The sequence below is a fragment of the Schistocerca cancellata genome, chromosome 12 (assembly GCF_023864275.1).
Source record: "Schistocerca cancellata isolate TAMUIC-IGC-003103 chromosome 12, iqSchCanc2.1, whole genome shotgun sequence".
Taxonomy (NCBI): domain Eukaryota; kingdom Metazoa; phylum Arthropoda; class Insecta; order Orthoptera; family Acrididae; genus Schistocerca; species Schistocerca cancellata.
In genome coordinates, this window is record NC_064637.1 from 22,011,521 (window position 1) to 22,025,910 (window position 14,390).

Sequence of the window (14,390 nt, forward strand, 5' to 3'; positions counted from 1 at the left end):
GCTCTATTGTCAGCAAGTATAGTAACATCAGTCAATGTGAGCAGTTATATGCTCCATCTGGAGTGCCTATAATGTGCCTTTAACTGCTGGTGCTAACGAAAGTATGTATTCTATGAGTAAGTGTATGTCTATGAGAAAGTGTGTGTGACTGTAACACTGAAGGAGTTAACAGAAGTGGCAGCGAGAACTGTGTATCAAAACTGAAGTGTGCCGATGAGACGTATCGGTGAGCCTCGCACATCAGACAGCTGGTGTGATGGTCAGGGCCTGGAATACACCATACAGGAGGTGTGCTGCCACACTTCCATGAGAAGTCATCACCAAACGATGTAGTGGGCAGGTGGAAAACACTTCATGCTGTCATCACTACATGAATATTTTGCAGTACCACTGAACCAGCTTTTCTTGGATGACCAATGATGACAGTGGGAATAAAATGGACGAATGTGTTAGCCGTTAGTATCACTTAACAATTTATAGGGCCATCAAGGATCTGTGCTGATCATCATCCTGTGGACACCAAAAGTAATTCATTTTCCATGATTATGCTGGGTGTGACAACAGGTCTGGTGCAACAATGGAAACAGTCTTCTGTGGGTGAGAATCGCTACCCTTGTGTTTATCAGATTTTCTTCTCTTTGGTGTGCAGCCACCAGCCGGACACTGTTCTTAGATGTACTGAACATTCCAGGTTTGTTAAGTTCCTGCATTGAATCTTTTCATCGTGATGCCATTGGCCCACTGTAATTGGGGGACAGTGGGTGCTTGACATTAGAGATCACCTCAGCTTCCTTACTAAAAGTAAATTGGTGCCTGGTGGATGCATACCTGATCACAGCCCTAAGGTCAGCAGCTGCTGTTCTTCAGTTTTGCTTTGACATCAGATTTATTCAGAAAAAACATCATGAGTTACATCTTGAGACTTGGTAACTGAAGGACATGAAGCCTGAATGTGCCTTAAAACCTTTCTCCTGTGGCAGTTGTTTTGGCTGTTCTGTGGACTGTGACTTTGACAGATGCTGCTCCTAAACTAATGGTGGTGTGACATCTGTCAGCAAGAAACGGTGTTGTCAGCCATCTCTTACTGGAGGGAGAATCATTGTTCTGCACTCTTGATTCACTAGATCTGCAGTACTGTGTGACTGTGGAGTGAGCATTGCTATTACACTGGACAATGAAATGAACGACCCTTTAGTACATGGAGTGACATTTCCATGACTGCTAAACTACTTTTCTGTATGCACCAGCAGCTGTGTAGGCACAACAGTTCAGTTCTCTATTTATGCTTTTGGTATGCCTTTGTATTTTTATGTTCTCATTGTTGTGCTTGTAAAAATCAGTAATTTTTTATTACTTAATGAGTTTTCTGTTCCAAATGTTTGGAGAGAAAAATCATGTTTTCTGTAATTACCTCAACATTTTTTTGTACATGTTTTTAAACTTCTTCGGTTAATCGCTCTGTCTGTCCATTTATTTTACCTCTAATTTCTTAGGACTTCTGTAATACTGCGTCATAGTGGAACATGAAATTGCATTATGTGAGCAATGATTGAGTGCCATGACATTAATCATATCAATAACATCAACAATAATAATATTAGTCTAGTGAATGGATAGTACATTGGGAACTATTTCTTAATTACATAAGACAAGTTACTTGTTAATTAATGTAGTGCTATCTGTGTCTTGCTTACCATTTGACCAATTTCAAATGAACAAGATAATTGTATTAAAGAGTTAAGTTCTGCTGTAAAAATTTGTTACTGCAGCGGTATTTCTATATTTCCACAACTAAATAAAATAAAATTACATAATCTAATTGTCTGACAAAATTGTATATTCATTTGGGTGTACACCAGCATATCATTTATTTAATATTGTGTTTGAATATTTGTTATAAAACAGTTTTTGTGTCAGCTTTGCTCTCACTGTTGTCTAACTTGTTTGTAATTTGGTCTCGAAAAGAGTACTGGTAAAGAATTCACAGGTTATTTGTATTTAATATATTGTTTAAATGTTAGTATAGCCCGGGCATCAATAATCTTGTATTTCCAATCCCGTTTCTCACTTCTCCAAATTTGTACTCTGTCTTGGATTGCAGTATTTGGTTTGTGTTTGTAATACATGTGTATTGATATGCACCTCTATATCCCTGTTACTCATTACTTTGTCAGTGATCTCTTACAAAACATTGAGTGTGTATACTTATTGTATATATTATTTTTACATTTGTATTTTCTATTTCTGAAACATAAGCATCCTTGTGGGTGCTCACAATGTTATCCAGTGATGGCAGGATTAGCTATACCATCATTCAGAATGAAATAAAGTACTGTTTGATGTTTGACATGCAGAGCTGTTTTAATTTGTGTACCTGCGAGTGAAAAGTGTGTAAAATGTCCAACTATAGGCACAAAGATCAGTTTTCGTATCTTGCAATATTTATTAATGTGATAAGATAATCTGGAAATAAACCTCAATGTGCAAACCAAACCCTTATAGTATTTTTGTCCATAACATGTAGTGGAGTAATGTTTTAAAAGAAAGGTATTTTTGGTACACAATAATTTATTTTCTATAATAATTATTTCAGTTTCAAAGTTTAACAATGATTTATTTCCCTTTATATCAGCCATTTTGGTTGATGCGTTTTTGTAGATGCTGTGGCAGTATTACAGTGCCCATCATACCAGCTTGCCACAATGTCCTTCAGGAAGTGTTGAACGTCACCTTTCACCTTGTTACCAGAGCAGAATTGCCATCCAGACAAATGTTCCTTCAACTTACGACACAGGTGCTAGGTGCTTGATGCAAAGACTGAGCTGTAAGGTGGGCTAGTGTTGACATTCCAGCCGAAGTTTTTTCTTTTTTTAAATGATGCTTGTAGAAAAATGTGTCTCCTATAAATGTTGGTATGTAATTAACGTTCTTGAAAACTGTATAACTAAAATGTTGCAAAAGACCCACCACCATAAACTAATTTTGAATATTGGAAACATTTCTCACAACATAAAATAAAGCTTTCAAGCTACATATATCAATGCATAATAAAGCTGGTTTCTGAAATAGAATTTTTGGGAAATAGTGTGCTGTTGGAGTATTTTCAACCTACCTAATTAAAATATCTGAACATTCGTTATTAGTCGAGTTACTGATTTTACTCATATTTGTTCTGTTTTAAATTGTTATTTTACATTTTTTATTTTTACTATTTCACTTATATGTAGGTAACAGAAGAGACACTGAATTTAATTGATGAAAGGAGAAAATATGAAAATGGAATAAATGAAGCAGGCAAAAAGGAATACAAACATTTCAAAAATAAAATAAACAGGAAGTGCAAAATGGTTAAGCAGCAATGGTTAGAAGACAAATGTAAGGATGTAGAGGCATGTCACAAGGGGTAAGAGACATACTGCCTACAACAAAATTAGAGAGATCTTTGAAGAAAAGAGAACCACCGATGTGTATATCAAGAGCTGAGATGGAAAACCAGTCCTAAGCAAAGAAGGAAAAGCAGAAAGGTGGAAGGAGTATATAGAGGGTCTATACAAGGGCAATGTACTTGAGGGCAATATCCCAGATGTGGAAGAAGACTTAGATAAAGATGAAATGGGAGACATGATACTTCGTGTCGAATTTTTCAGAGCACTGAAAGACCTAAGTCAAATAAGGTGGTGAGCAAGATGTATGAGAGAGGCAAATACCCTCAGACTTCAAGAAGAATACAATAATTTAAATCCTAAAGAAAGCAGGTGTTGACAGATGTGAAAATTACCGAATTGTCAGTTTTAAAAGCCACAGGTGCAAGATACTAACATGAATTCTCTACAGGTGAATGGAAAAACTGGTAAAAGCCGACCTCGGGGAAGATCAGTTTGGATTCCGTAGAAATGTTGGAACACGTGAGTACAATTTGTACAGAAATCAAATGGCCCTCATAAGAGTTGAGGGACATGAAAGGGAAGCAGTTGTTGAGAAGGGAGTGAGACGGTTGCAGCCTACCCCAATGTCATTCAGTCTATATATTGAGCAGCAGTAAAGGAAACAAAAGAATTTGGAGTAGGAATTAAAATCCAGTGAGAAGAAATAAAAACTTTGAGGTTTGCTGATGACATTGTAATTCTGTCAGAGAGAGAGAGAGAGAGAGAGAGAGAGAGAGAGAGCGCAAAGGACCTGGAAGAGCAGTTGAATTGAATGGACGGTGTCTTGAAATGAGGATATAAGATGAACATCAACAAAAGCAAAACAAGAACAATGGAATGTAGTCTAACTAAATCAGGTGACGCTGACAGAATTAGGTTATGAAATGAGACACTTAAAGTAGTAGATGAGTTTTGCTATTTTGGGAGAAAAATAACTCATGATGGTCAAACTAGAGAGGATATAAAACGTAGACTGGCAATGGCAAGGAAAGCGTTTCTGAAGAAGAGAAATTTGCTAACATTCAGTGTAGATTTAAGTGTTGGGAAGTCTCTTCTGGAAGTATTTGTATGGAGTGTAGCCACATATTGAACTTAAACATGGATGATAAATAGTTTAGATAAGAAGAGAGTAGAAGCTTTCGAAATGTGGTGCTACAGAAGAATGCTGAAGATTAGGTGAGTAGATCATGTAACTAATGAGGAGGTACTGAATAGAATTTGGGAGAAGAGGAATTTGTGGCATGACTTGACAAGACGTCAGTTGGTAGGACACATTCTGAGGCATCAAGGGATCACGAATTAAGTATTGGAGGGAAGTGTGGAGGGTAAAAACTGTAGAGGGAGACCAAGAGTTGAATACAGTTAGCGGATTTAGAAGGATGTAGGTTGCAGTAGGTACTGGGAGATGAAGCTTGCACAGGATAGAGCAGCATGGAGAGCTGCATCAAACCAGTCTCTGGTCTGAAGACGACAATAACAACAAATATAACCTGTCCGTACATGCTTAAAATTAAACGATTCTTTATCATAATATTGAGTTACCTATTACTTGTAATTAACAAAATACACATGCCTATGGTAAACTAAAAAACAAAAATGGTTTGATGCAGCTCTCCACGCTACTCTATCCTGTGCAAGCTTCATCTCCCAGTACCTACTGCAGCCTACATCCTTGTGAATGTGCTTAGTGTATTCATCTCTTGGTCTCCCTCTACGATTTTTACCCTCCACGCTGCCCTCCAGTACTAAATTGGTGATCCCTTGATGCCTCAGAACATGTCCTACCAACTGGTCCCTTCTTCTAGTCAAGTTGTGCCACAAACTCCTCTTCTCCCCAATTCTATTCAATACCTCCTCATTAGTGATGTGATATACCCATCTAATCTTCAGCATTCTTCTGTAGCACGGCATTAAAGAGGCCCAAAATCCTTGTAAAGCTGCCTGGAATCTTGTAAATGAGAACAGAAAGAAGACTACCTCCTGCTTAAATTCATGTAGCCCTGATGACTTCAATGAATATTTTGTCAAAATAGTGGAAAAGACAGTGAGTGAAATTTCACCTTCTGACCTAGATCTGACTGCAAACATAAGAAATGCAGACAGTTGCAGTATTCAAAACTGGAAGGAAGTACACCCTGAAGACATGATAAAAAATTGTGAACTACTACAAACACTCAGAAAGTGTAGACACCCATGGCATGTCCTGCACACTGCTAGAGAAAATTATTGCAGCATTAGCTCAGTCACTAGCCATAGTAATATACAAATGTCTATCTTCTGGTGTCTTCCCAGACTTCCTTAAACTGGCACACACAGTACCAATGTATAAGAAGGGGGATCCGTGCGATGTGTCCAGCTTCAGACCAATCTCAGTGGTACCAGTACTAGCCAGAGTTACTGAGTCTGTGATGCACTGCCAAGTACTAAATTACTTTGAGGAAAACCACTTATTCCAAAACACACAGCACGGATTCCGCAAAGCGAGATCGACAGTGACAGCCACACTGTACTCGTTAAAAACGATTCGACAGTTTTGAAGAGAGAGTGTGGCACTGACACATAGTGACCTCAGCAAAGCCTTTGACTGCATCTCACACACAACACTAATAGCCAAGTTAAGATGCTATGGTGTTGGAGGTGTTGTTCTATCAACACTCCAATCTTATTTGGAAAACAGAAAGCAGGTAGTATCAGTGCACGGAGCAACTTCTCTTGAACAAAAACTGGAACATGGAGTGCCCCAAGGATCAGTCTTAGGACCTCTCCTATTCCTCATATATGTCAATGATATGAGCTGTAATAGTCAAATGTTGCAGATGACACTACCCTTATTGCCAAAGGACATACAGCTGCAGAAGCTCTCGGTGTATGAAATTTGATGTTTGAAGAAATAAAAGAATGGTTCATAATAAACAAAATGAAGATCAATGAAGAAAAACCCAACATTTGATATGCAGTTTAACCAACATTGAAGACCAAGAAAATATGGAGACTGTCAGACTACTGGGCTTCAAGATTGACAGCAAACTCTCCACGAATGACCACACTGCATATGTATGCACCAAACTTTCTCGTGTGATATACCTCCTGAGGAAGCTGAATAACTGACCAGTTTCTCACAATAGTCTTCCATGCACTCTTCCACAGCCACATTAGCTATGGACTGTTGTTGTGGGGACACTCCTCAGGCAGCAAAGATGTGTTGCTATTACAAAAAAAAAGCCATCAGGATCATATCATCTAGCAAAAGACTGGACCACTGTAAGCCTATTTTCACCAGGCATAATGACTGCTTTTAGCCAGTATGTGTTTTTCTGCCTCATTTATATGTAAGAGGAACATTGAAGTGCCAAGGTGTCGCCTATCATGTACACAAGACAGGTTTCCAACAGTCGCCCTAAAAATGCCTCCAGAAGTGAAATCCCTGCCACATGAATTTTTTTCAGAAAAAAATCGCTCAGGACTTGAAACAACATCCACTATATTCCTTGGAAGAGTTTTTCAACAGTGGTTCTAGTGAATGGACAAAATAATAAATATTGTTATGTTTTATATATAATTTTGCCGAAATTTAATCTTCTTTTTATGTTCTCAGTTAACTGCACATTTAATTTTGTGTTTTACTTAAAGTACATATTGTGCCACAATGCAACTTTGTGTGTGTGATCTACATGGTCTTGTAAACATTTTGCTTTGTGGTATTTTCATTTGCTGCTATGAAGTTTTACTTTCCTGTTTAGTTATATTTCATTTTCTCTATGTTCTATGTGTTTTTGTGCACTGCATAAATATTTTCTTTTATTTGTAATATAAATTTTGTACACAGTGTTGTATAAATGTTAGTTGATAAACATTGTATTTGTGATGCAGTCTGTCCAGCCATGGCTGGTAAATGACGAAGATATAGTAATAAAGTAATAATTTCGAAACCTTCTATTTATCGTCCATGTTTCACTTCCATACATGGCTACACTCCATACAAATACTTTCAGAAACGACTTCCTGACACTTAAATCTATACTCAATGTTAACAAATTTCTCTTCTTCAGAAACGCTTTCCTTGCCATTGCCAGTCTACATTTTATATCCTCTCTACTTCAACCATCATCAGTTATTTTGCTCCCCAAATAGCAAAATTCCTTTACTACTTTAAGTGTCTCATTTCCTAACATTTTAAAACATAAATATAAGTAAAATAAATAACTAGACTAATGTCTGGTCACATGCTTTAATTATATATGTTGAAAATACTCTGACAGAACATCACATACAGCTTATTTTCCAAAAATGGTATTTCAGAAACCAGCTGTATCACACATGGATGTTTGTAGCTTGAAAGCTTCTTTAATTCATGTTGTAACAAAAGTTCTCTTTTTCAGATATTAATTAATGGTGGTGGGATATTTCACAAAATTTCAAATTATTGCAAAATTTGATTATACAGTTTTCAAGAATGTTAATTACATACCTACTTTCATATGAGAAACATTTTGTACAAATCATAATTTCAGATACACTCCCTCCAAATGTAAAATGCCAAATTACATCTCGAAGTGTGTTTTACCCCTTGAAAGTGAAATTGGACACAAACAAAACAATATGTATTGCATTATTTTGCCCACTTTTCATGCCTGCCAAGTTTCAAGGTCATTTACTGACACTTGGCAGTGTTCCATTGTGAAATTCAGACTGCAAATAACACAGCTTGAAAGGCTAGAACATTTTATTCAGTTATGCTGCCATGAAAGACTCTGGACACACAACTATCCTTACATAAAAACATTCAAATCATTGCTCACACTTGTCAATGGATACGAGAAACCAGTCGGACTGGCAATCGTCGAAACAGAGGTATTTTTTTGCTGTGTCAAGATCTGTTCACGAAATTATAATTGTCAACTTTCTCCTTTGAAAGCTGAAATACACTGCTGGAAATAAATCGGTACACATGGAAAGATGACATCGATTTTGATCCGATGATGGTGTATGTCATCTGTGGAATAGTAGATGTACTGATAAGTTTCAATGTTTTGCACACAACTGATAGTGTAGTGGCACAGCTACCATAGTGCCATCTGTGTCTACCCTTTAATATGGAATGCTTTAAAGCCAGAAGGCTCAGTGTGCTGCAAATATATGAAGCAATGATGCAATCAAGAATAATAAAAGAAGGTTGTATACATGGAAGAACCCTGGAGATACTAAAAGGTATCAGATAGATTATACAATGGTGAGACAGAGATTTAGGAACCAGATTTTAAATTGTAAGACATTTCTAGGGGCAGATGTGGATGCTGACCAAAATCTATTGGTTATGAACTGTAGATTAAAACTGAAGAAACTGCAGAAAACGTGGCAATTTAAAGAGATGGGACCTGGATAAACTGACTAAACCAGAGGTTGTAGAGAGTTTCAGGGAGGGCATTAGGGAACGATCTACAAGAATGGAGGAAAGAAATACAGTAGGAGAAGAATGGGTAGCTTTGAGAGACGAAATGGTCAAGGCCGCAGAGGATCAAGTAGGTAAAAAGACGAGGGCTAATAGAAATCCTTGGGTAACAGAAGAGATATCGAATTCAATTGATGAAAGGAGGAAATACAAAAATGCAGTAAATGAAGCAGGTAAAAAGGAATACAAATGTCTCAAAAATGAGATCGACAGGAAGTGCAAAATGGCTAAGCAGGGATGGCTAGAGGACAAATGTAAGAATATAGAAGCATGTATCACTAGGGGTAAGATAGATACTGCCTGCAGGAAAATTAGAGAGACCTTTGGAGAAAAGAGAGCCACTTGTATGAATATCAAGAGCTCAGATGGAAACCCAGTTCTAAGCAAAGAAGGGAAAGCAGAAAGGTGGAAGGAGTATATAGAGGGTCAGAACTACTGATGGCCTTGGGAGAGCCAGTCCTGACAAAACTCTACCATCTGGTGAGCAAGATGTATGAGACAGGCGAAATACCCTCAGACTTCAAGAAGAATATAATAATTCCAATCCCAAAGAAAGCAGGTGTTGACAGATGTGAAAATTACCGAACTATCAGTTTAATAAGTCACAGCTGCAAAATACTAACAAGAATTCTTTACAGACAAAATGGAAAAACTGGTAGAAGCCAACCTTGGGGAAGATCAGTTTTGATTCTTTAGATATGCTGGAACACATGAGGTAATACTGACCCTACGACTTATCTTAGAGAATAGATTAAGGAAAGGCAAGCCTACATTTCTAGCATTTGTAGACTTAGAGAAAGCTTTTGACAATGTTGATTGGAATACTCTTTCATATTCTTAAGGTGGCAGGGTTAAAATACAGGGAGCGAAAGGCTACTTACAATTTGTACAGAAACCAGATGACAGTTATAAGAGTTGAGGGGCATGAAAGGGAAACTGTGGTCGGGAAGGGAGTGAGACAAGGTAGTAGCCTATCCCCGATGTTATTCAGTCTGTATATTGAGCAAGCGTACTTATGCAGTACACCTAAGCTTTATTGCACAATCAACTAAGTTATAGAAAAAATTACTTTTTTAATTAGGAAAAAATTATAAAAATTAAAATGTGATATGTGATTTTTTTTTTATCCTTGTAATATACATAGGTCTAGTACCTCAGCCATCATGTCATGCATATGTGGTAAAAATTAGGTTTCCTTCAAATAAATAACATTGGATTAAATGGTACCTCAATTTGACAAAGCATTTTGGAAAAAAAAATTGTATCAATTTCTTTGTAATTTTTTTAGTAACCCTAAGCAGGTTCAAAAATATTCAGAATACTTCTAATTTGTTTAGAAAGTGTGTTGCATTACCCAAAATCAACAAAAAATCTTTAAAACATGTACATAAACAGTGCCTCAAAGAAATAAGTTATTGATTTTTACATAATATTGAGCCGGGAAAGTACCCTGTATCCTTAAGGGGCCGTTGATTTGCCTCGGACGAAGCAGTGAAAGAAGCAGTGCATTCCGGGCCAGCAGCTCAACCGAGAATCTTCTTTTATGAGGGCATCAGGAAGCTTATACAATGACGGACCAAGTGCATTGAAACGCAAGGAGACTATGTCGAAAAATGTTGTTCTTGTAAGTTTCCTATTTGATTACAATAACATTTTTTTAACTGCTTTGGAAATAATAATTGACTTACCCTCGTATATAAATGATACGCCCTCTAGTATTACGGGTAACACTAAAATATTTCTGTTTGCTGATGACACTAACTTGGTAGTAAAGGATGTTGTTCAACATTGTCTCGGTTTCAAATAGTGCAGTTCATGACATAAGTTCATGGCTTGTAGAAAATAAACTACCACTAAATCACAGTAAGGCTCAGTTTTTCTAACACACAATTCAACAAAACCTGACATTTTAGTTTCACTGAATGGGCATATTATTAATGAAACTGAACAGTTCAAATTTCTGGGTGTTCAGGTAGATATAAATTGTAGTGGAAAGCCCATGTTCAGGATCTTGTTCAAAGACTTAACGCTGCCATTTTTACTATTCAAACAGTATCTGAAGTGAGTGACCGGTCGACACAAAAATTAGTGTACTTTGCTTATTTTCAATCGCTTACGTCACATGGTATTTATATTTTGGGGTAACTCTCGGCTCAGAAATGGGCGGTTCAGGCAATAAGTGGTGTAAGTTCACGAACCTCTTGTTGACCACTGTTCATGAGTCTGGGTATTTTTACATTGGCCTCGCAATGTATATATTCCGTACTGTCATCATTATTAGCTTATTCCCAAGAATAAACAGTTTTCACTCAATTAATGCTTGGCACAAATCAAACCTGCATTTGGATCAGACTTCCTTAACTCTTGTGCAGAAAGGTGTGCAGTATACTGCTGCATCCATTTTCAATAAGCTACCGCTCGAGTTCAGATATCTTATCAGTAATCCACGCGTTTTCAAATGGAAACTGAAGAGTTTTCTTATGAGTCACTCCTTCTGTTCTGTCGAGGAGTTTCTTGAAAAATTAAGCTGATTCTTGTTGCGTTGTTGATTGTGTTTATTTAAACTTACATTTTATTCATATCTGTTATTACTTTTATGTTGTGATTTCATGTACTGACACGTTCCATGACCTTGGAGATTTGGTCCTAAGGAACTTGACGTGTAAATAAAAGAAAATCATAAAGACGGGCCTGCAGGATTAATTTTTTTTATGCATCATAGTTACGGGTCATCATTCTGCCTGGGAGGCTGCCTGGCTGACACGCGAGTTACCCACGCTAGTTTCAAAAGCATGATGGTTGAGAGGAGGAGAGTCAATATGTTTGTGATCGTTCCACAGAGAAAGGGTGGTGGGGAGAGCTGTGGTTGTCACGGAAACTGTTAGCAAGATTTATCTGCAAAGGAGTCCACAGATTTCCTCTGGTAGTGTGTAGCTGTCTGGGAGCTACAACTGGTTTGCCTAGGTGTTACGTAGAGGAATTATGAAGAGGCAGGTAGGGGAGTGCGTGGCACTTAAATTGCTAGTAATGTTTATGTGCAAAGGCGTCGGCGAGTTACAACTGGCTTTGCTGTGTCGGGGTACCCTCTCCCTAAATGATTGAGCACCATTTGTGCCAGTTACCATATCAGAGGTGATTACACATATATTGTGCAACTTTCTCTACCATGACTGGTGTAGTGCTAGGAAGGCCTGTGGAACACCCCCATTCGCGACCTGGTAGGCATGATCGTACGTGGAGTTCCGTACCCTACAGGCTTTATCCAGTGAATACAGGGGAAGAGTTCCTCATTATCTAGGAATGTTTTTGTAGCAGTCTTTGATATTTTCTCCTATGTCTTGAGAACTGTTTGCCATTATTATAGCAAGCAGGAGATCTCTCATCCAGAACTGATACAGCAGCAATGTCATTCAGCAGGCCAGAGTGGATTGTACCGAACTATTCTCGGTAACTGTGGTAACTGCTAGACACTGTGTTTGCGATCATATTCCAAGCACCAGCGTTCATGGCTACTCACCAACACATCAGAATATGAGGGTGATCTAACCTACAGGTGACCTGGTTTGCACTGCTCACCTCCCTAGAGGAGTATACACAAACAGCATCTTCTGTTGGAAGCATCAGAATTTTACTATGATGTCACACAACCTAGTAATGTAGTTTGGTATTATAGAATATCTTTGGTTAGAAATTGGTAGTGCTTGTAAAATTCTCTATGATATGATGTACTATTTCTACCAATATCTGCATTTGCAACAAACACTGTGACATTACACACACACACTAGTAATGGAGTGGTGGCTTAACAACACCACATAAATTGGGACACAACATCTTGACACAACATTGCAACACAACACGACATGATATTGATGTATATTTCACATAATTTGGTAACATTGTGGAAAAATGAAAGTACTTACATATTTGTCTGGGTGTGACATCTGCTGGAGCCTCAAAATAAGAATTTCTTACTAACAAATGGTCCTTGTGTAATGTAATTTGTTACTAACAAATAGACGAGGGCTACAACTTATCCCACTTGGGTATCCCAATGATACAGGATCGAGCTGGAGCAATGTCCCTCAGTATCAGTGATATATGATTCAGCCACATACTGCATTGTGATTGCCTGAGAGCATCATGATTTGACACAATGTAACAAACAGTCTTGTGTAAATGGTGAAAATACATAAAACTGTGGGAAACCTGGTAAGAAAACGAAAACGAGTGAGAAATACATAAAATTGAGCTAAATATGGAAGGTATATAAAATGAGAGTACCTACACATCTGTAATTCTTCAGTCCTCCATGTGATATGTTGACATTTTGTAAAATTGGGTCTTCTGCCGGATTTTCATGTCATACTCACACAGTATTTCAACAGCACGACTCGCTGTTTTCTTCAGGTGCTCCCTGAGACTGGTCCTTAGACAGAACTGGTGACTGGGTCCAACATTTATGGTGCTAATTGCTCTGTTTTCAGTCTATGCCGCTTACGGCACTCCGATTGTGGCCCACACTTCCACGGGTGGCTCTAGTTGTCCTCTCTTGTCGCTGGCACTCCAACTGCCATCCGCACCTGACCTAGCTGTCCTCTGGTGTTGTGCCCATTGTCTGATGCTATGTTTCACAACCGCACAGTGCCAGGCATTCTATCCTCTGACTGCTGCTGCCTTGGCCATCATCCGGTTGTTTTGGATGTTGTGTCTGAAGTCCTTGCCTGTTAGGGCAGGCCTCTGATTTGGTATTTCTCATCAGGTGCACCAGGCGTTCCATCTCCTCTGTGGGAACAGTCAGGTGTTTGGTCCTACATCCCTTACTGTTGGGACTGTCTACTGTCGTGTCACTTCCGATCTGTAATGTTTGGTGCTCTGCCCAATTGTTGTTTTCTCAGTCTCCATTCCCATTTCTGTTTCATAATCTCAATGTTGTCTCTGTTGTGTTTTCAGATGATTGAGAGCTGGATCCAGGTGGTACTGAGCTGGTATCCAGTGTCACAGTTGATGAGATTCTCTGTGATCTTCATCTCAACAGATTTTGGGACAGTGTCATAAAAGAATTGCAGTGTTATGTGGCTTTATGCTTAATTACAGACTCACTGTTTCATCAGTTGATTTGTTTTCACCACGTAATGCACGCGGTTTACGTCCTTCTTCATTGCTGAGTGATGTATCACTTTTAGTTCTGACGCCGCAACTCTTCTTTTCCTATATCTTTACTACTTTTTATCTATATAAATGATGAAGTATTGGTTTTGTCGTTTAACACCTTTTTAATAACTGTGGAAATATTACAGGCATCGGGTCCCACCTAATGTGTCACCCGCCTACACATTTTACATGAACCTTTTAAGACTCGATCGACCTGTTTACAAAGAGAGAGCAGAATATTGCTTCCTTTGACTTTGTCCAACAACGACCTAGGAAGCTCGACACCCTCACAGCCCAGGCTCTTTCGTGGCTCGCGGTAGTTTGCAGCATTCGTTTTATTCCTTGCCCACTTGCCGCTACGC

At 38.3% G+C, this 14,390-nt stretch overlaps 1 protein-coding gene across 1 annotated transcript in view; it reads left to right on the plus strand.

The window, feature by feature from the left end:
- Positions 1-13,932, plus strand: part of LOC126109838 (uncharacterized) — a 72,401-nt gene extending 58,469 nt beyond the window's left edge. The window contains exon 3 of the mRNA XM_049914897.1: positions 13,828-13,932. Within this exon, the coding sequence (XP_049770854.1) occupies positions 13,828-13,932 (105 nt within the window). The remainder of the gene's footprint in view (positions 1-13,827) is intronic.
- Positions 13,933-14,390: the final 458 nt, after the last annotated feature.